Source organism: Emydura macquarii, unplaced genomic scaffold, assembly GCF_026122565.2.
Source record: "Emydura macquarii macquarii isolate MOO-44397 ecotype Brisbane River unplaced genomic scaffold, CSIRO-AGI_Emac_v2 contig_1483, whole genome shotgun sequence".
NCBI lineage: Eukaryota > Metazoa > Chordata > Testudines > Chelidae > Emydura > Emydura macquarii.
In genome coordinates, this window is record NW_027131620.1 from 17,749,026 (window position 1) to 17,772,494 (window position 23,469).

Genomic DNA, 23,469 nt, shown 5'->3' on the forward strand with positions numbered 1-23,469 from the left:
GGTATCAGAATGTTCCATTGACCATTCTCCTGAAACAAGGAGAGCACGTTTTATGGTAGGAATGAGGCCCTGATCCTGTAATCTGACTAATGCACCTGGACTCCTATGCCTATGAGGAACCTTATTGATTTCAGTGAGACACCACTCAGACATAAGGGTCTGCCAAAAGGATTTAATTACAAGATTCAGGCCAATATCTAAATCCAGAACAACATTAAAAACAACAAAGACCATGATGACAATGTTCTCTCCAGCATTTAAGACTAAGCTGTTAAGACTGGTGATGTTTCCAGAGCAAGTTCTCATTATCAGGCAACCCTTAATGCAAAAAAATTTCCAGGAAACTCTATTTTGCCCCTGAGCACTGACTGCAACCACAACAGACTTTTTGACACTGAGCTTAGATACTACAGTGCCTAGATACAATACCTTTGATAAACAATAAACAATAATATATTACTCATGTATTTTAGGAGCAAACAGATGTTTTAATATTTTTGCTAGAAGCTACACAGTAAGGCATTAAAAATCTATATTTGTTTTTGATCAATGCAATAGAATTTTAAGGAATATTTCCAGCCTTCCTTAAAAATAACAAGTGTTTTGATGTTGTTAATAATATCTGGGACAGGCAGCAATTTGAGCCCTGATCCTGCTATGAACCTCATGCAGGTGTAGGCTCTGTTTGCATGGAACTCATTGCAGGACTGGGGCTTAGGTAGTTTTTTTTTTGTTTTTTTTTTTAATATTTTAAGCTGCAACAATTAGTACCATAAAAATGGAATCCATAAAAGAACATGAGTAGGTAATATAGGTCCAAAACGTAGGTTTTGTAACTTTTACACAATCTGACATGAATACAAATGTTTGTTTCATTTGATGAAAACATGAAAATGGTTTTCTGTGTGAATTGAAAACTGCCACTGCTGTATTACATCACTATGTTCCTGAATGATACCCCAAAAGCAAAACTGCTTGATCTGTTTTCTGTGTCAAAGTAGAGACAAGAGCAAAGAGCAAACAGGAATCACAGATGGTAAAAAGAAACTGTTTAAATGTTTCAGTTTTAATCATCTCAAGGTATTAGTCACACAAGTAAGGGAATTTGTTTATACTTTTTAACCTCATAAGGTCCCTTTAAATAAGAACCTCAGTTCTTTGTAACCAAACTGATAAAATCTTTGGCTCAGGCTCAGTCATAAATATAGTGGGAAACGAGACTTGCCTCTAATGTGTTTTCCAACCTTCAGAGTAAATTTGCATAAATCCAGTAATGACAGACTTCCTAAGCACATTTTGTAGATTATCTTTCCCCTTTTTGAGATATAAGTTTTCTATCTACTGTCACAAAAAGAAACTGCATGGTCGGAAATACAACCCTAAAAATCTCAACACTATGTTGTGAATTCATGACACAAAATTGCCTGGTTCATTTTGCCCTTCAAATGTCCCCTTTCAGAATGTTTACATTTTACCCTCACTAGAACAATACAGGAGAAATCTTATGTACATGGCGCTCACTGAGAGCAACTGGACAAAATGGGCACAGAGTGAATGAATGAGTAACTGAAATTTTCTCTGCTGAAATCCCACCACCATTGAGTGGCAAAAAAAGTCACATCTCAATGCTGTGATTTGATCAGATGTATACCTAAAAATGTCATAATTCACACGTCGCCCCTTGTACAACATAAGATTACAGCTTTCAAAGAAACTAAAGAAAAGTCATCTTGGTGAAATCAAACCGTAATTGTGAATTAAAAAAAAATCTGGAAAAGTTAATTCATTTATAATTGTGAATCTGTGACAAAAACCAGTAGGAGGAACTATGATTCCAGATAGATTTTAGTTTTAAAAACACATTTTTCTTTTGTCTTCTATAAAGCACAGATTCAGTTATCTTCAGGAGGTCATGCATAAAGCCGGCAAAGACTACTTTCTAGCTAAATCCATCATAGTTCCTACTGGGCTGGCTAGGGAAAGTCAACTTCCAGCCAAGACTTGCTCAGCACAGTTTCTAGAGTCAGATTTTTAAAAAAGCTCAGGCCTTGATTTTGAAGTAATGAAACCAATTACTGTGGCTTTTCAAAAGACTTCAGCACCCAACTTTTGAAAATCTGACCACTTGCTCTCGTGCCTAAATGGGAGCCGAGCTCTTCTTAAAATCTGGCCCCAATTATGGATACTGAGCTGTTTTGAAAATCTACCCTTTACGGTCTTCCTACCAAGACCACCTTAGTGGTCTATTACTACTTGCTCGTCCAGAGGGTGGTGAATCCCGGCAAAGACCAGTTCAGCTAGTGAGGCTTCCATCACCTGGTAAAACATGCCTAGTGTACATATAAACAAATAAGTCAGAGTATTAGAAAGTGATCCATTAGTACGGAAACAATATTATCTCATATAGCCATTTCTTATAAAAAGAATTCCTAGCTAAATAGAATATTTTTAGTTCACACCAGTGATAGAGAAATGACCATGAGAAGTACAAGTGACCCTGGGTAATCTCCACTGAAACACATTCTCAGGGCATTTGATGTGTCCTGGGCACATTGCCATTTATTCTCACCATCTGCTGCTCTTCATGACCCAGGCATATAAGCATAAAACTGGCTGCTGTTTAGGAAAATAAAGGAGTTTTGATTCAGAAGCAAATATCAGTCCTATTAAAAGGGTGAAAATAACGATCTCCCATCAGAAAGTGATAGTATTTTTATGTGGCCTCTAGAGTCTAGACATCTTTTCCTAAGCTCCAAACCCCACCTTCCCTGAAAGCCCCCCAAATTTCTCCTTTCGCAGCTCACATTAGTCTTCTCTGTGGGCTTGTCCTTCTCATCCTTCCTTAAAATCCTGGGGCAAATTAGGTGCGTAAATGCTGCGTTTTCCCAACTGTTCCCTGACATTTTCTCCAAATGTGTGAGGAGGATAACTCAGGCACTCTCACTGGATAAGGAAGCCACCAAAGTGTAGTCAGCTTCTTTCTCCATGTTAGAAGGCATGTTAGTGAATGCATGTAAAGAAATTTGAATATGCCTTCTCTGGCTGAGCCAGGAAATGAATTCAGATTTGTGCTGCTCTTAGATGGGCAGCTGACTCAAGGACCCTTTATTTTAATTATTTTGGGCTGGGTCTCTTTATTGTCCCATCACAGTTACATTCTCTCAACCCAGAGTGGGAGCGAGTGAATGTCAGGAGTCTGTACTCTTCTGCTTCTGAGTTGACTGCTGCTTGGTTGGCTCCTTCAATCATTGTCCAGCAGTTGTGCAAGTGGAAGTCTTACAATTTTTACAAGGGATTAAAATTCTGTAACCTTTAGAAATATTAGACAGTATCCAATGGTCTCTATGATAGCAAGTTGAGTCAGAGAGCCAATTGCTAAGAGTTTTAGATGGGTTTCTATAGTGGATTGATGGAAGATTATTATTATTCAAGCATTTGTAAAGTCACCACTACCATAGTGTTTGGGTGCTTATTTTGTACTTAAAAACAGCATAATCAAAGGGAAAGTCAGGATGTAAAGACTGAAAATGAAACTAGGAAGTGGAAGTTAAGATCTCGCCAACTGCTTTCAGTTCCCACTTTGCACAGCAGAGTTAGCAAATGGAAACTAATCTCTACAAAGTACTAAAAAGAAGCAGTGCTTTAGCTCATAGTTCTCTGTGATATGCAGACAGCAGAGATAAACTGTGTGAGCCTCAATGACGGTGTCTGGGACTTTCCCACACTCATTTTGTATTTAGTAAGAGCTTGATTCTGATGTAATTTGTAGACATCTGGAGGGCACAGAGCCAACATGTTTTTTGAAAATGGTGTAAAGCTTCCGCTAACCTGCACAAGCCCTTTTGAGAGAGGAGGGAAGTAGCAGGCTTCAGGGGGAGGAAACTTGTCAAGAGCTGAGCCTGCATCATTGTAGTGATGTCACCCAGAATGGGGAAGAAAAGGCAAGCAGAAAAACCACATAAGGAACTTCCCAGCTGGGTCAATGGGGAAAATCCAAGCGTCACAGGAGAATATGCAAGAGATAATGAAACATAACTTCTTATTGCCAGGAACATTCCCCGCCCTCCACCGCCCTCCAATACCTTCTCACACCACAAAAGAACTGGCAATTCTTCATCCTCCTCCATCTCAAACAGACCTAGAATTCCTGTTACCCTCTTACATCCCACAAAGACCTGGGATTCTTCCCTTCCTCTGTCCACAGAGAAGTTGCGCTATCTCCACCATCTCAGTGTTGGGCATTAGCCAATGAACTACTCACGGTCCACAGGAAATGAACAAATAGTGACAGGTAGGATAATTGAAGCTTTTTATGTACAGCATCCAGGTTTCCTTTTGGCCATGACAACTCAATACATTATTTAAGCAAATAAAAAAAATCCCACTATTTAGGAAGAGGTCAAATAAAAAATATGGAAAAACTGGGTCACTCTCACCTGACTGGACAAAAACAAATACTAAATTGGGGAATTTCCCATCTAGAGTAAATCAACATATCCAGTGACCTTCCCTAGGAAAATCCAGTCTTCCATACTGCCTTGCATGCTTGGTACACCCTCTCTCATGAGCCCCTAACATCTCTGTATTTAAGTCATTGTTGAAGACCCACTTCTGCTGTGATGCCTATGGAGAATCTAATGGACATATACTATCTAGTCATTTATGCAGCTAAGCACAACCTGGACCTACATATATGTTATACCGTTTTGTTCTACTCTGTCTGTTCTTTTGTCTGACTTCAGAATGGAAGGTCCTTAAGCAGGAATTGTGACTTACTTCTGTTTACAAAGTGCCTAGCACTTCTTGGGCACTACCAGTAATAAATAATAATAATGGAAAGCCAGGAAGCTTCAAGTAACTGCTATATATCTCCATTTAACATTTCACAGTGAATCCAATGTAAATTTCTAAAGGTCATATTTATCTGACCTCTCCATAAACCTAGGTTGTCCTATTCCCAGCCCTGAGGATAGCAAGGGAAGTGGGAGGAAGCTGCCAAGTCTCCTCAACCATCAGTGTGGAGGGCAATGATTACCCAGGTATCATCACAGAGTTCAAATTACCCCAAATGAACTTTTGGAATGTTGAAGATAATTAAAACAAGCCTCAAGAATCAAACTCCAGAACGGAGAGGGTTAGACTAGGATCTTAACTATAACAGGGAAAATGCTCTAAACCAATTGTTTTCAATCTGTGGTCTGTGGACCTCTCAGGGTACGCAGGCTATGTCTAAGAATTCCAAAGGGGTCCACACCTCCATTTCCACCTGCAAATGAATAAAGGTTGAAAACCACTGCTTAAAAGCAAAATAGAGCATTTACCTTCCCCCATTGTTTGGCTCAGCAGGGGTACATGGTGAATGGAATGGCCACCGGTAGAGAGCATGATGGAATATTATAACATCCAAGGCAGCTCTGAGTACTGTAGAGCAGAAATCCAGCCCAAAATCAATATTTTACTTTAAATTGTGCCTAGTACTGCTCCTCAGTTTGGTTATTTTGAGCCATTCAGGTCAGCATTCTACATCTATAGTCCTAAATCTATAGATAATATAGATATACATGTACATGGACAATACTTGCCAGTGACCTTTAAGGAAAAGCTGCTTTACTGAAACCAAATCCCCAATACATAACAAAAGATAACCACCATCTAGTGACTGCGTGGCCGTAGTGTACCAAGACAAACAGCTCCAGAACTCTCTGGTCAGAATAAATTCAACCCCAAGTACAAGCAAACATTTCTGGAAAACAGAGAATTGTTTAAAATATCCAAAGTGATGAAGCTTCCCACATTTCCTTGGGAGACTGTGCCACAATCAGATACATTTCACTGGCAGATGACGTCCCTGAAATTCAGCTTCAATTTTCCCTTTCTTAACTCTATTTTATTAATTTAAGTTATAACCCAGTGTAACACATGGAACAATTCCTCTCCCTCCTTATTTTACCTTTCAGCTCTTACAGACAGTTACTTTGTCACTGTGTCCCATCTGCCTCCTGTTGGCAATCTGGCAGGAAGAGTATAATAAGATCTAATGGCTAGAAGTTGAAGCTAGACAAAATAAGATTGGACATAAGGCATACATTTTTAACAATGAGAGTAATTAACCATTGGGACAATTTACCAAGAGTTGTGCAGGATTTTCCGTCACTGACCATTTTTAAATCAAGATTGTTTATTTTTTCTAAGAGGCCTGCTCCAGGAATTATTTTGGGGGAAGTTCTATGGTGTGCATCATATAAATCATCAGATTAGACAATCACAGAGGTCCCGTCTGGCCTTGGACGCCATGAACCTGTTGGTCCTCCCATGCGGCTAACCCGCAGAATGTCATGTTTGACCCCAATCTCGTTAACAGTGAGGTTTTTTTCCGTTGAGTCTAACACCTGGGTTCCATCGTCTGACACCCCACGTCCCTAATGTCAGAGATCAGCATCACCTGGGCTAGGCAAGTGAGGTCAGCAGGCCACGGCTCTCCTGCAGAGTGTCAACCCTCAGCCCCGGCCTGACAGGGGGCTGGGATCAGAAGTCACATCCCCCCTCCCCCCGCCCCGCATCCAGTGGAGCTGCACGGTCGCCAGAGTTCACAACGTCACGCCTTATTCTGTGCAGCCCTGCCGGGGTCAGAGGTCATTGGTCTCCTGACCACCTGAGAGGCCGTACACCTCAACTCCGAGCACGAACACGTCCTCCGCCCAGGCCGTGCGCACTCAGGGACGCTTTAGTCAGAGGCCTCTCTAGCCCCTGGTGCCGTCTCAATGGTATTTCCGGAAATCCGGTCCCGATGATGGCGCTCTAGGCATCTGGCGCCTTTTCAGTGGTAACTGGCCGAGGTGTTGTTAGTGCCGCTCTAGGCGAGTCTTGCGAGCTCTGTGGTCCATGCTGTCAGCGGAGCCGACGAGACGGGCCTGGTTGTGAGTGGCTGAGGTGGTCTTTCCTGCCCTGTCCCGAGTGAGTCAGAGCGCTGCGCGGCACGGAGTCGGGCACCCTCCCGGAACCCCGAGCCAGGACCGACCTTGAGCCGAGACCTGGGGGCTGCGGCCCGTGCGGGAGGCTCGTGAGTGCGGGGGAGGTTTTGAGGGGGAGGGGTTCGTGAGCTTAGGGAGAAGCTGGGGGGAGGGGAGGAGATGCCCGGGGTGGGTTGGAGGGGTTGGTGAGCTGAGGGAGATGGGAGGGGGTTGGTGAGCTGAGGGAGATGGGAGGGGGTTGACACCATGCAATAAGGGAGACCCCCTTGGGACTGGGCTCAGGTGGGTGCCCCTGTGGCTGGGCCAAGGGGGTGAGCTGGGAGCTGCTGTTGGCATTACTCCTGCCCTTCTCTTCCAGGTGCTGAGGAAATCACCCGGTATCTCCTTTCAGGGCTGACGTGCATTGGCTTTCCCCAGGTTTGATGTGAGCTGCCGTGGGAATGGCAGGCCAGTTCCGTAGCTATGCCTGGGACCCTGTCCTCATTCTTTCGCAGATTGTCCTCATGCAGACAGTCTATTACAGCTCCTTGGGGCTCTGGCTAGCGCTGGTGGACAGCCTGGTGCAGAATAGCCCTTCTCTTGACCAGATATTCAGTTATGAGGTAAGATGCTTTTTCTTAGCTAGAGCATGGAGAAGGTCTCAAATACAGAGAAGATGGAAGTAACTCAGAGAATAAAACACTGCTGTCTAGCATGGTCACTGGCACATTCTGAAATGTGGAGTCCTCAGACCACATTGGATCTTGGGTCTTTAGCACCACTGAGCACAAAATTAGGGTGATTCCACAGAGGAGATCTGGGTTCAACCTAACCAAAAATTCATACATGAAACTGTTCAACTACTAATTGTGGCTTAAGACCTAATCTTCTTCTGGCAGTAGCATTGTGAAAAAGAGGATCACAATGCATACAGCGCTTCTGTTTGCAATGCACACGCTGACAGTTCTTCCACAACTCAAACCTCCCATGCTCTGAGTGCTCCAGAAGAGTCAGTATCTCAGAGTGCCAGTGAGATTCTATATTTAGTTACCACATGCAATAATCATGGGATTTCTCAGAGAGAGAGATCCCTGCTCTGAAATCTGGAGAGAGCTGTGTTGCAGAAACTGAGATCTAGTCTTACCATTGTTGTCCTCCAGACCCTCTTTAGACCTACTGTGCCAAACTCAGCCTTGGAGTAAGTTTACTGAAGTCAGTGCAGTTCCATCTGAGGTGAATTTGTCCCTTGTGTGTTGTGACACACAAGTTCTAAAATTCCCAGATGCCAAGATAGAATTAACTTTGTAAATACAAATCCACAGTTTAGGAAAAGAAAACATATTTGTTTAAGTTTTTGGTTTTTTTGTTGTTGCTTTTTAAAAATCTAGAAATATCAGTTTGTCAGCTTTGTAGGGAATAAATATAATGGAACAGGGCCACTAGGAAGAGCCTGAGCTTAGACTCCTAGCTGAAATAATTTATCTAAGTATCTGTCTTATTTGTAACCTTATATAGATCTTAGGATTCTCTTCCCCACCTGGAAGACTTTCCATGATGGCTTTCATCCTCAATGCACTCACCTGGTAAGTCAGCTCTCCAGTGATCAGATGTGAGATTTTGAGCTTCTGTTTATCCATACTAGGATTGGACATTTTCTATCTGAGATTAGCCATCATTGCTTTGTCTAGATTAGAATTTAAAGGTGTGATGTTAGCATGTGCTAGCTAACACCTTTTAAAAGGCCATTGTAGATAAGGCACACTGCCTTTAACACAGCGAGGAACCTAGGCTTTAACTCAACCAGCTTAACACATGTTAAAGTCTACACTGCTGCCCTGTCTATGCTAGACTTTTAGACTGTGTTAGTACACATTAGCTAACATGCTGACAACACAGCTTGTTGCCCTACTCTTGATGAGGCTTGTGCAGTGCTGATGATAGGATTGTGGACTGGGTTCAGAACTAGCTGAAGCCTTTTACTCCACCTGAAATGTGATGTATGAGTCTGGTGAACCTTGTAAACTCTGTAGGAAATTGTGCTTGCAGCCTGAAGGGAAGTGATATAAGTGTCTCTGTTGTGTATCCACAATGTGAGCTTGGGGCTTTGACTGTAATTTATATTTGTCACAGTGAGAGAGCCTACTTTTATTATTTATTTGTTCATAGCACTTGCAATATGGTAGGTATCTTACAAAGCATACAGAGCCACAAGTTCCCTGCTTGAAGAGCTTGCCGGCTAATGGTAGACATGATGCAACAAGTGAGAGCTACGAACAATAGGTGGTGAAACAGGAGGATGAGCAGATGAAAACTGTAAAGATCAGATCACACATTGGGATGGAAGGGATTGGGGAAACAGTCTACTAAAATGCTCTTCCAGGGCAAAGTGCCTTTTAGGGCAGTCATCTTCTCCCCATCTTTCATTGCCATCCAGCCACTGTCTGTCCTTACTTCACATGTCAATTCCAGGCACGTCATCCTATGAGCATCTCCCTGGGAAAATTGCCCTCTTTCCTCAGCACAACTTTCCTACCCCTATGCATTAGTCCTGCTCTCGAAAGCTTCCAGGGCTAAGGGCTGTTCCTATCACCTGCCCCTTTGCTAAGATGTCCAAGCAGGTAGCTGATATTGTATCTGATTATGTCTTGTGTGATGGAACTAGTCCATAATAAGAAGGAGGTGCCAGGAGGTCATTTGGGCCTGGTGACTCGAGTGTCTCCTTGATCCTTTTTTTGTTTGGGTGGAGGTGTGTGTATTAAGGTCATTGTGGACTATGTTGTTGTCGAACAAACATATCTTGTTCTTGTTGGCTGAGACCTGAGAATTCTTTCCCTTTATCATTTCTTGAATGGGACAGTTGGCAATTAGGAGGTCTAAGCACAGGACTGAGAATGAGGAACTCCTGAGTTCTAATCCTGACTGATGCTGATTCTTCTGAACCCTGTACAATCACTGCCTCAGTTTCCCCGTCTTTTAGCTGGGAATAAAATATGTATCTGAGGGATTTTGTGGAAATTAATTAATATTTTTAAATAATTGTTTATCTATAAAGTGCTAAAAAAGTGTAAAATACTTAGTCTCAGTGGGTGGCGAAAGATTCAGAGGAGACAAGGCAGAGAGCCAACCAGGAATTGTTAAACTAAAAGCTCATTCCCCTGCCATCACGTAATTAAAATGCCACAAGCCGCTTAAGTTTTACTGCAGTAACATAGAGCAAGGTCAGAATAGTCCTGACCTCAGAACAGTTCATATTTCTTTTTAATGGATAAATAATCAGTGTAGATAACTCCTGATAGCTGCTGCTAGCTCCCTCTATGGCCACTGCAGTTTAAGGCAGTTTACATATAATTATAGTTACATCTGTCTCCTTTCTTCTTGCAGTGCTTTGGGCTTGTTGTACTTTATCCGGCGAGGAAAGCAGTGTTTGGATTTCACAGTCACGGTTCACTTTTTCCATTTGCTGGGTTGCTGGATTTATAATGCACACTTTCCCACAGCTCTGACATGGTGGCTAGTGCATGTTGTGTGCACAGCGCTCATGGCTGTGATTGGGGAGTATCTCTGTATGAGAACAGAACTCAAAGAAATCCCATTGAATTCAGCACCCAAGTCCAGCGTATAGTCTTGTTCTGGGGATGTGTTGCATCAAGCCATCATTTCCAGCATCTCGGCAGTGACACAAGACAATGCCTGAAAACTTCATTAAAGAAGCACAGCGGGTCTGTTTGGACTTTTTTAGATCCTGGTGGCTGCATGAGTGTGAAGATCTCTGTTGTTGCCATCAGACAATGAACAAAGCAGAAGTTTTATTTTAATAACACAAGACATTTGACATGACTATTACATGTGAGCGCTTTCACTTTTCATTCAAGTGATATGGACCAGGGAAAAGTCAGGCAACAAAACATAGAGCATGAGAAGCAACTGAAATGTAACTCATGTGCAATGTTTTTGGAGTGCGTGTTGGAGCTGGGTTGGTCAGACCTTCTGTGAGAAACACACAGTGACTGACTGCTTCTTTCATCTTCTCATGCATTTTTCCTTTGGTTGGTTTTTGTTTTAAAATCAAGGAGCTAAACTGATGTAGGATTAAAAATAGTTGTGCTTGTCTCAGTCATCGGTAGTGAATCTATAAAGCCTATATGCTCATATGGGCTTGGTTGCTGTTCCTGTGTTTAGTTCCCAGAATACATGTAAGGCAACATATGTTGCTGGATTGAAGAAACTCTTTTTTAATGAAATAGTAAAAATGGTATTAAGTTGCCTTCAGTGTGTTACAATTCTCCTGGTGAGCTGAGCACTTTGAACTGTGCAATGAATGTCCATGTTACAGCAATGGAGTAAGGTCTGGCCAGAAACAAATACCAATGGTCACATTCTAGGGTTTGTAAAACTTTCCAATATGAATATTAAACACCACAAGCCAGAAATCAAGGAGCTAGTGAAAATCAACCAGGTTATTCTCATCTTGCAAGGAGGGTTGGCCGTAATATTCTCCAATTGTAGGTTGAAGATGGTTGAGGGAAGCTTTCTTCTGTGTGTTATAAGCACCATTTCATCATTCCTATTCTGTAGTGACCTGTGTCCATTAAATTTCAGTACTTTAATCCAGCTTGAAAGCTGCCACCAAAGACTGTTTTCCAAAATTGGTAGGTGTTTCTTGCTGCAGGACTGTTATTTGTCTTTTATGCTGTTAATGAGATGGTGCCTTTGACTGAGAGGCACTTTAAATAGATCCTCCCTTCTCATCAGGCACCGACTCCAGTGTTCCCTATGAAAGGAGTAGGCCAAATTATTGCCTAGGGTCCTGCATCCCAAGCGGTTAGACTTACCTCTTGTGTAGTTTCCTCTAAGGAATGTTGTCTGTGCTGCCTGTGTGTAATTCTAAATGGGGGCAAACTAGGATTTTAACATTGAAATTGCCTTTTTCCTGTGTGACATGCTGCTGCCAATTTCTTTCCTTTGTACATTAATATTGGTGAATGTTATTTGAATAAATTATATTTGCTAAGTTAATGTGCAGTTTGTAAAGAATTGGAATTGATGGGATGACCTGACAGAATTTGATAAACTCTCTCTAAAATGGCTCTTTTGATTTTGTTAATTTCAAAGCTAAATTGCAACTGCTTGTCTCATGTTCCTATATAGTGTTTTCATCCAGGGTAAAATATTTGTTTGAAACTCTTCTGAGATATTGCGGAGCAGAGAGGCACTCCCTGTACTGTCAGTGAATAAAACACTCTCTGTACTGTCAGTGCTGCTGTTTACATGAGCAGAGCACCATGGCATTATGAGGGTTGCTGTCTCTGATTTTCATCTGTCCTATGTGAGTAGGGACAGTGTGAGACTTGATTCTATCGTATTGGACCTTTATTGAGTGCTGTCTGGAGAGCACAAACTGTTTCAGTTTAGGCACAATTCTGCTAATTTGTATTTTTCTCCTCCATACGTTGGGGACATGGGAAGGGGAAGCATTTGTCTGATGGCAGGGTCCTAGTTTCCTCAGAATTCAATTGCTCCCTGCTGTTCCAGTGAAGTCAAAACCTTCTTCCGTTGGCATCACAAGCCTTACCAAAGAACTCGATTCTAAATTAGGAAACCAAGAATCTGTTTCCGTTAAATGACACTAGGGGAAAAAAAAAAAAGGAAGGAAATATGCAAAGCATTTGCGGTGCAGCTGTCTTTCCCTAGAGAATAGGTTAGGCATTTTTTTTCCCTAAAGAGAGCAAAGAGCTCTTTAGAAGGCCAGGTAGATGGCCTTTTCCTGCTGTTGATAACTCAATACTGTGGTAGCCAACCAGCCTTTATCCACCTTGTCCTGGTTTGCCTACCTCAAATTTCTTCTACTTCCAGGTCTGTCTAGGATGTCTGTTTCTTCTAGGCATGTTTAATTCTGGATGTGAATTACCATTTCTTCCAGGAGGTGGCACTGTTTCCACTTCTAGAAAGGAAGGCAAGTGCCCAAATGTGATTGGAACAGAAAATGTGGGGCATGCTGTAGCCTTGGGTTGTCAAACTTTTTAGTGTAACAACATTTCACAATGGGATGGATTCCCCTGCTATCCCTGATGAATGTGATGACATCATAATCCTTTGGCAACTACTGTACTTGCTTACAGGGAAAACTACTATCAGGAAAATATTTCTTGTATTTTTAGCTGTCTCCAATTGCAGTTTAGCAGCTGAAAATAAGAAATGCTGGCTTTATGTGACTGTACTCTTTGCAGACCATCAGCAGCTTCTCAACGGACCACAGTTCGAGAACCTTTGCTGTAGCTTTATTAAACACACTCACTAGGGCCCTACCAAATTCATGACTGTGAAAAACGCATCCCAGATTGTGAAATATGGTCTCCCCGTGAAATCTGGCTATTATAGGGGGTTGCGGTATTGCCATCTTTGCTTCTGCACTGCATTCAGAGCTGGACAGCCGGGGAGTGGTGACTGCTGGGTGGGCGCCCAGCTCTGAAGGCAGTGCCACTGCCAGCAGTAGGGAAGAAGTGAGGGTGGCATGGTGTGGAGGGGGTTGTCACTTTGAGGGAGGCAGGACTGGCCTTACAGGTCAGCAACATGGGTGACCACACAGGTTGCAGTGGTTGGGGGGGCACCTTGGTCACTCCCCCTTCCCCACACACACAGCCAGCCCAAGGCCCTTTAATCTCAAGCACTGGGCCCAGAACTGGGGAGTGCCAGGGCTGGGGCTTCCCGAGCCAGGGTCTCCTTCTGTGCACTAGGCTCCAGCTGCTAGTCCCGGCTGAGCTAGGAAGGAACAGGACTTCCTATTCCCCAACATGAGTTGCTGCAGGGGCCAGATCAGCCAGGAACCTTTCCCAGCTGCAGGAAGCTCCGCGGCTGCTGCCTGGGAGCCCAGCTCTGAAGGCAGCACCGCTGCCAGCAGCATCACAGATATCAGGGTGACATGGTACGGTTCTGCCACCCTTATTTCTGCACTGCAGCCAGTGGTGGTACTGCCTTCAGAGCTGGGTGCCCACCCAGCAGCCACCCAGCTCTGAAGGCAGAAGTAAGGGTGGCAATACCATGAGCCCCCGCTCCCCACAACTCCCTTTTGGGTCAGGACCCCTGTGGTTACACCACCATGAAATTTCAGATTTATATATCAGAAACCATTAAATTACAATTTTTTTAAATCGTGTGACTGAAATTTATCAAAATGGACCACAAATTTAATAGGGCTGTAACCATCACTGCTGGCTCAGCTGACCTGGCATATTTTCAGAACAAACCTAACCCCATTTGTAGTGGTTTTAGGGCTGAAGTATGTAACCAGAATGATCTCTTATGATGTCTTCCAGTCTGCATTATCCCATACAATGTATGAAGAGTCTGCTGCATGTGTACCCCAACTTCAGCAGTAATCTCATGAGACCATAGCTGTTAGTTTAGAGCTAAGATGACTAAACTATCTTTCCACTCTTGCAATATTGGTAATTTGGGATATTCCACATCCCAGTGAGCCTCTAGATCAGTGATTCCCAACCTTTTTGGCTTGAGGGCCACAGATATCATTTGTACAACCCAGAAGGGCCACCAGTCTCTGCCAGCAGCTCCGCCCCCCCCCCCCCCCTCCGCCCCCACAGCCAGATGGAAGGACCTCCTTGCTGATCTCCCCTCCTGGCTGCAGCAGGGAAATTCCAAGTGTCCTGTAGCCCTGTGCGCTCCACCTGGGTCCCTAGGCAGAGGCTCCCTTCTGCAGCCAGGGGAATGGGAGATCAGTGCTCTCTTCCATCTGGCTCCAGCAGGGACCCCAGAGCCTATGAACCTAGGCAAAGCGCTTTGCCGTGCTCCCTGCTACAGACAGGGGGAGGGGAGTGCTGCTCTCTCATCCCCTTGGCTGCAGCAAGGAGCCTACCTCTTTTAGCCCTGTGGAAACGCGCTCCGCTTCAGCAGCGGCTCCCTTTTGCAGCCAGCAGGAGGGCAGCCATGGGCCGCTTTAAAAGCTCCCGTGGGCCACTTTTGGCCCCTGGGCCACAGGTTGGGAACCACTGCTCTAGATGAAATTGTGATATTCAACCTTAATGTCTCCTTTCTGTGAGTACTAGTGTGAGGGAATGGCTAAGTAGCCTGAGTCCCATATGCAGAAAGACCTACAGAGCCTTGGAGGTTTGATTAGTGGGTCAGTAACACGCTAACAGGAGAGTGAGAGCTCCTGTGAAGTCAATCACATTTTAGTGGTGGATCTTCTTGAAAAGTCAGAGACTCCTTGATTAGAGTAGATACAAGGGAGAAGCAATGGAAGGTTGCAGTAATCCCACTCATTAAAGGGGAAAGAGCTGCTGGCTACAGATACATGTTTGGGAGCCTTCCCCCCAATCTCAGGGCACTGCTACACTAGCGAGCTCTCTAATGTTACCACTTAGCTAATGGGAGAGAGCTCTCCTGTCAGCTTAATTGCTCCAGCCCGCACAAGCAGCAGTAGCTATGTCGTGGAAGACGCTTTCGACATAAGCTGTGGTGTAGACAGAGCCTAAGTGTTACTGTTATGTTTCCCATTCTTATTTGGAAACCGTACCACTTATCTCTCAATGGACTAGACCATGCTGCATTGGCATGAAATGCTGTAATGTGGGATTTGAAATATGTTTGTTGACAGGTCTGGATTTTTTGCCTCTGAGGACTGAATTTATACCATGTGTCAGTGCCTTTTGTAGGAAAATTCAATGCCTAACTGTCCTTAGTTGAAGGGGAACAGGATCTTTTGAAATCGAAAATTGAGTTGGAAATTCTGAGCCCCTCCACTTCCATGTCAGGAAGCCTAATTTTCACTTTAACATAGTCAGTGATTTCTCAGCAGCTCTTTGGCTTTGGAACTTTTACTACTCCAAATCAGAGCAATGGCAGACGGTCTATTTCTTAATGAACTTTTTCTTTGGTGCATTGGAGCTGGTGGGTTTTGTTCTCAGGGAGATTTTCTCCAACACCTGCTCCCTTTCTGGGGTTGCAGTAGTGTCAGCAAACTGGATATTTTCATCTGTAAGGTCTGTAAAGTTTGGCAGGAAGAAAGCTTTTCAGAGAGCACTAATCATTAAGACTTTACACCTCTGTCTCCTAGAACTGTTTAAAAGCTTGGAAGTTTAACAAAGGGGAAGATACCGATCCATTAGAGCAGCTAAGAAAAGGGAGCCTGTTAAGGCATTAGATTAGGTCTAGTCTAACCCATATTATTGTTTCCTCTAAATTAGAATTAAACAGGTGTGGCTACAAAGCAGCCTCTGCCTTGGCCATAGGCAGTATCCAGGTACTCCAGCTTTCCCCCCCAGAAGTATGTGTAAGGAATGGCAGGGACACCGATAGCAGGGAAAGGAGAGAATGGAATGAAGCCATAGCATATACTGTATTTGCATCAGAGCAGAAAGTAGAACCCAGCTGAATGTAGAGTTGAAACTAGTTAAATCTAAATCCTACAATGCTCCTTGTCAACTACTTCACCCAACAGATACCATGATGCACAATGCCAGAGGTGTTTGTCTCCCTGAAATCCCATATGCCACCATTAAGAGTGTGTTAATGTCTTCATTAGCAAAATCCCTGGATGTCTCACCTGGAAGTTGCATTGTTTCCTCAACTCACTCTGTCTGTTTATCACATCACCTTTTGTCTCTTGTCTTAAATTTAGATTGTAAACTCTTTGGGGGAAGGGACCACCTCTTTGTTTGTACAGAGCCTAGCACAGTGGGGCCCTGATCCATTGCTGGGGTCCCCAGGAGCTACAGCCATACAAATACAGAATAATAATAATAAACCAGTATATGCAGCCCAGTCCTTTTAATAAGTTTGTTTATTTATTTAAGAATAGCTCTGAAGCACCAGAACTTTGTTTTTTTATATATATATATATATATATATATATATATATATATATATACAAATGTCATTCATAATTAAGATATTTATTCTCTCAATCATCTTTCATGCTCTAGGTGTTATTACTGGAGACCTGTAGGTTAGGCCCACAATCCTGCAAAGAATTATTCACCTGCTTAACTTCATGCACTGTAAGTAGTTCCATTCACTTAGTTGAAATCAATGGGGCTACTGATGGTAAATAAGGTCAAGCATGTGTGAGTCTTTGCAGAACCAAAGCCTTAGACATTATTACAGAAATAAATTTTCCCTTGCTAAACCTACCCACAATTGTTTCCATCATTCTAACCCATGTGCCTTGGGGGATTACACACCATTTTGCATATCTAGGGCCTGATTCTGCTCTTGCTTACATAAGGCTCCATTGATGGTGGAGGGGGATGTTGCTTTTCATTTACTCTGGTGGAAATGAGGGCAGAATGTAACCTTTGCCCAGACGAGCTCTTTTCTGCCCCCTCTGATGACATCACATTATGGTCTGGGGGTGTCACAGTTCAGCCTAGTGACATCACATTGCTGCATGTTTCCCTTGTTACTGTAACATCACATTAACCCTGCCTGTGACCAGTGTCAAAGCCTCCTGGAAGTGGGAGATGGGTCCAGGATTGTGTTGTTTTCCATTCCCTCCTGAATCTGTGGATTACGGACAATGAAAGCTTTTCAGGCCAAGGATGTCTCAGAAAATGTCCTCCATCCTGGCCCAGAAAGAATAACCCTCCATGGATGGAGATCCTAAACATGATCTTTTGCTAGGACTGTTGGTTTAGGAGAAGGTACTCATTTGCTGGTAAATTATTGGGCTCCTATTTGGGTTTAATTTAAATGTAGCATAATGAGCCCAAATCCATCCCTGGAATAATACCATTGACCCTACTGGAGTTACAGCAGGGATTAATATGACCTATTATAGTGAATAGAAGTTTGTGACTGTACAAAAGAGGCAAAATCAGATTCCTTGTCCACGTGCAAGTATCCTCGACGAGGACGCCCATTTCAGTCCGCTCGTCAGAAATCTGCATTGCTATAAATGCAATGGAGGTGAAAACTGCAAAAGCCACCTTTGCCAAACTAAATCCAACTCAGCTCCCACTTTGACACATGCCACAGACACATTTTGTGTCTGAAGGATGCAGGTTATCTCTTTATTTGTAGAATTATGACTCAGTGCATCACTCAGTTGATCTTTCTCTTGAAATCTCACTCAGTCTCTGCTCAGCTCAGAATATCTGCCAGCCCTGAAAGGAAAACAAACATCAACGCTATCTGTCAAGAGAAGTATCATAGAGTGCAGTGATCAGGGCTTCTCTAGGCTGAAACATCTAGGGTAGCTGCTTATCTGCCTTGGAATCGCCATACTTCGTGCAGGGTCAGAGCTAATGTGAATGATAATTATGTACATCATAATCCTATTAGTGTCATCAGAGGGGGAAGGTCCTGTTAATGGCTGGAGACCACCTCCATGGGGAGGCAATATATTCTGTTCGGTCAATGGGTGTTACCCAAAATCAAGGAGAACAGACTTTGAATGTGAGCCCTACATGGGAGGGATTGTCTTTACTTGGTTTGCAAAGTGCTCTGAATATGTATAATTCTATATAATTAATACTCGGTTAAGAATAGGCCCCACTTGTGCCCTGGGTCAGGCACTGCCATTTTGGAAATAACCTCAGTGAAGAATTCAAGGTGTGCACTGGATTAACCCACTTTGTCCAGTCCCATCTGGGCTGCGTGGTTGTGACAAGAATGTCTAGCTATGGAAGGAAAACAGGAAAGTATGAAAAGTGGCCTCGGGGCACAGTGCTTGCTTGCATTGCTAGCATGCCTGGGTTCAAATCCCCTTGGAACCATGGCTGTGGCAGTGAAAATTCTAGGTGCTTAGGTACTGTGGTGAGGAATGTGGTATAAGAACCTATAGAAGAGGGGACCTCCATGCTAGTCCAGCTGCCGCTTGTTGTGCTACTACATAGATGATGCCAGGTTAGGGCCCTCATTCAATCTCCAGTTTCAAAGGGCCAGCAAGGACTAGGAATCGGGGCAGTGCAGAGGCAGCAAGATGGGTGGGAAGCACCTTAGCTGTCTGTCTCTGCCATTGACTGGATTTAGAAGGCTCCAATCTAACCAGTGGAGAAAAAGTTGCAGTGACTCAATGCCTAGGAGAGAAAGTTGCAGGGGGCTGCCAGATATTTTCTCTTCAGTCGAAAGCCCTAGAGTCAGGAGGCTTACAGGAAGCAGACACCATCACTCCTGGTACTGGATGGTGAGAGTGCGCTCCAGAGTCTCGCCACATGATCGGGTGCAGCAGGGTTTGATCCATCGCTGGGTCGCTGGTCTACAGAGCACCTTGGGAGCTGGTACGTGTACCCTCTGGGGCAAGCCTTTGAACCAGCTCTTCTGTTGCAGATCAGGAGGCTGGGTCTCCAAGGGCAGCTCAAGGTCACTCTGCACAACTGCAGCATCTGTATCCATGTCTTCAGCCTCGGTGACAGGATTAGCACCATCATCTGCTTGATGTGTGTCTGGGTCCTTGGAGGAGACACTGGTAGTAAAACAAAATCCAAAAAGAACCATTATTTTTGTCCATGCCAGCCATCTACAGCTTCCAAAACAGCTTGTAAAACAAAGTCCTCTTAAGTCAGCTCTCGTGGAACTGGCCAGAGAGACAACCCTTTTGACTGAAAATGCAGGGCCCAGGGAATGGTAATGATCATTCTGACAACTAGGCACAGGAGTGAGAGAAGCCGAAAGGAAATGTGTAGGGGACCATATGCACAAGAGACACCGCCAATGCAAAAAGGAGGAGGAGGAACAGTCTCAGAGTGGCTCATAGATAGAGAGCAGGATGCACGTATTGAAAAGGAGCTACTGCACAAAGGGAAGGATGTGGCCCTGCTAGGTGACTGTAGCGAGGGACCAGGCCACTTTGGTACATTGCCTCTCAAGTGCCTGGACAAAGGGTAGAGCTGGGAACAATGACATGAGTGAAAGGCAAACAATGCTCTAGAGATGATCAGGGTGATCCAGGCTGTGACTGCCCTCACGTGCCTCCACTATTTCAAATATGTGGCATTTTCATCAGGCTTCCTGTGTTCAAAGCACTGGACAGAAATTAGCTAATTAATCCTCACAGCAGCCGGTGAGGCAGGGAGGAAACTCAGATTATCCTCCTTTGACAGACAGGGAAGGTGCAACAGAGAAGGTGAAATGACTAGCCTGAGGCCACACCCACACCCTGAGTCAGTGGCAGAGCCAAGATTAGAACTCAGGGCAGCCTGACTCCCAGCTTCATCCCAACCGTCATCTCGTCCTGCTTCAACAGTTGTACCTCTCGGTGCCACAGCCCAGCTCTCTGGACTTCAGCATGTGCAGAAGGGGATGCTGCTGCTGACCTTGCCATATGTACAAAGTGCAAGTGCATCACTCCTGTCTCCAAGCAGCTGTTGTGTCCCAGGGTTATTACAGGATCCAGCTCAAAATTGCCTTCTTTGATAGGAAATGCCTCCATTCCACTTACTGTAGGTCACGTCTTCTCTAGTACCTTCCCTGGTCCCTCCACCCCTCTGGCACTAGCCTCTGAGAAATCGGGGCATGACACCATTCCTCAGCCCTTTTTTAAATCAGGCATGTGGAAGCAGAAATCAGACTGTGCAGCCCCAAGGAATCATGTCTGAGATGTGGGTTAAATATTCTGAATTAGCTAATTTCACCCTCTGCTACTTTTCACTTTCCCCTCTTTCCCTCAGGACCCTAGACTGACTCCCTGGCCCAACCTGCAAAGATACCCCATCTCACACTGTACTCACACAAAGCTCACCATCACATAACCATCTTCAAGTTCATGCATCGTGCCACTCAGACAGAGTCACTTCCACACACAGGGAAGCAAAAAGCCAGGGATTCCTTTATACAGTCACTCACCCAGAGGGGACAACAAGGAGGCCGGGAGGTTCCTCGAATGCCAGTGACTTCCAGTAGCTGACAGCTAATGCACGTAGCCGGAGGATCCTGCGATCAGCATTCTTCAGCAACTTCAGCAGTGACAGCTTCTTGAGTATCTGCCAGTTTGGGTACAATGGGAATTAAAGGCTGAAATACTTTATTGCCTTCCCTGATCTCACAAGATTGTAACAGCCAGAGAAGGAAACAGAAGCCACAGGCCGGTCACATCCACCCACACATCCTTTCCAGGCCCTTGAGCCATCGTGTCAGACAGATCCCCACTTCTGTGTCTCTTCTGGGCCCTTGGCCCATAGAAGAAAGAGACACTTAGAGGTTGATATACCCACCATTGCCCACCCTTTAAATTCCAGCCAAGAACCAGGCAGAGTTTGAGATGCACCTACATGGAAATGTCCATGTGCTGCAGCGCAGCCAGCAGAAGGGCAGGGAACAAGGATCCTGACATGCACAGACCCCACCGTACCATCCAGTTTTACAGTGTCTACTGCCTTGTGTGAGGGTGACACCTATCTACTAGGGCCTGTTACATGTGAAAAACCAGGGTGGCTTCTTACCGTCTTTAGATGGCTCTTCTCTTGTTCCATGTTGCTCAACTGACATGGTCCAGTCCCCACATCTTCAGTCTGTGAAAGGGACCAGGCATTCTTGAGGCAATAGATTTGAAACTAGAGTGGACAAAGCACTAACAAATACATTGTAGGGGACAATCCTGCCCTGTCCTCTGGAGGAGCAGAGTCTAGATAGGACTTAGGAGGTCTTTTTCTTATCTTTAATGTCTCTGAGTCAGTGCCACATTTAACAGGCGATTGCTGGATAACCCTCGTAAGTGTGCAGCATTGCTTTAGACTTCTTTAAATCCATGACCTTGCTGGGATTTTCCCCATTGAGTGTATTTATTATTGCTTTAGTGGTTGAGCTGCATCAAGGTGCTCAAAACGCATGGGAAAACAGGTCCCAGCCAAAAGACCTTACAGTCTATATCAGTGTTTCTCAACCTTTTTGACACCAGGGACCAGCTTTCTATACTGTGTCAAGGAGATCTCAGGGACCAGTGCTGGTCCATGGACTGGTCGTTGACAAAAACTGATCTATATCATTGCAGTCTAAGGGCAAATTCTCACCCTCCTCCACACCTACTCAATCCCTTTGCCAGTTTCAAAAGGGTTCGGGGAGGAGGATCACTAATTCACTACAGCTCATCATAGGGTCTGAAGCAGGACTAACTGTACCTGGTGAACAGGGGCTTTCTTCTTCCCTGGGGCCTTCATAGTCATTCAGGGATGGTTCTGTAAGGACTTTGATGGGAGGTTCTGTGGCAGACAGACAAGATATCTGAGTGGTACCTGGTGCTCCCTCTGGCTCTGAGATGCCACTGGCCCTGCCAGAGTTTGAGGTCTTGGGGTGATGTCAGTTCAGACAGAGGCTGTGACCTCATTTATCTGTGACACCAGAAACCAGATGTCAGTACTGAGGGTGAGAGGGTCTGTAGGGGAGTTGCAGACGGGATGTAATGCACACCATGGGAGGAATAAAGGGAAGGCAGTAATGTCAATAGTGAGGGGTTCTGTCTCCCCCAGATAGGACAGTTTCCAGTTTAACATAGGAAACCAAGGAGTGAAGCAGCATGGCAAATGTTCAGGGCAGGGGCCTGGCAGTCAGAAGTCCTGGGTTCCACTCCCAATCTGCCATCAACTCACTGTGTGACTTTGGGAAAGTCAGTCAGTGCCTCAGTTTCCTCATCCATAAAATGAGAATAATCCTGGCCTCCACCCAGAGGGGCTGTGGGGCTTCATTAATTAATGTTGATAAAGATGTAAGGGACTAGAGTAGTGCAAATTTAATTATTTATAAGAATAACTAACTCACTACCAGGAGCTCTCTGGGTCTCATGATTCCTTCCACAGAAAGACTTTGGCTGGCCACATGCTAGGGCTCGGGATATAGCTGTCGAGGCAGAGAGCTGTCCTCTTGAGCCACGGCATGTCAGATGCTGGTTGTGAATCCTCTTCAAGTGGCTGCTATGGGGCCAGAGGATGCAATGTTCTATAGAAGGTCTGTGAATGACCTGCCCTGTTCTCTGTAAGGTTTTGAAGTACCAGACAGGCTCTGTGGTGGGCTGTGAAGTACTGGGGAGGGGGTTTCTGTGTAACTGCTAACAATGTATTTAGTTTATGGAGAAGCTGACAAAACACAAAGAGAAAAGGTGTGGAAATATGAAAGGAACCGGCTTTGGATTTATTACACACACACACTGTTTCTGGGGATCTCTCTCCTGAGCCGACATTTCTGATACCAATCATTCATAATGATGGATAGATTTGAGGGAAGGGAGGTAAATGTGAGTATAACAGGGCAATCTGCCCTCTTAACAGCCCTGGGGTAGGTGAGGAAATAGAGAGCATTGACACTGCACTAAAGAGAAGCCCAGAAGGCAAGTGCTGGGAATTAGTTGACAGGGCTAATCAGCACTTCATGATTGGCCCACACACTCAGCTGGACAATATAAAGCATTCAGTCCCATGAAGAAGGGGGAAGCTAGGAGTGTTTGTGTTCTTTAGTAAGGCCTGCCTGGGGGACAGAAAGGCCAGGACCCTACCTGATCAGGCTGATGTTTGGGGTGGGATTTTGCACAATTTTCTTTCCTTCTTTGTGAAGGAGATAAATAGAGCCCTGAAGAAAG

General features: G+C 44.5%; 1 protein-coding gene across 2 annotated transcripts; it reads left to right on the top strand.

The window, feature by feature from the left end:
• Positions 1-6,552: 6,552 nt before the first annotated feature.
• On the top strand, positions 6,553-12,037 carry SYS1 (SYS1 golgi trafficking protein). Of its 2 annotated transcripts, none has more exons than XM_067554371.1 (4): positions 6,553-7,060; positions 7,330-7,573; positions 8,466-8,533; positions 10,332-12,037. In XM_067554371.1, the coding sequence occupies exons 2-4, from the start codon at positions 7,412-7,414 to the stop codon at positions 10,570-10,572; spliced, it is 471 nt and encodes a 156-aa protein (XP_067410472.1). In that variant the 5' UTR covers positions 6,553-7,060; positions 7,330-7,411; the 3' UTR covers positions 10,573-12,037. The 2 variants fall into 2 exon arrangements, with proteins under 2 accessions (XP_067410472.1, XP_067410471.1); XM_067554370.1 differs by having other exon boundaries at positions 6,553-6,954.
• The last annotated feature ends 11,432 nt before the right edge of the window (positions 12,038-23,469 follow it).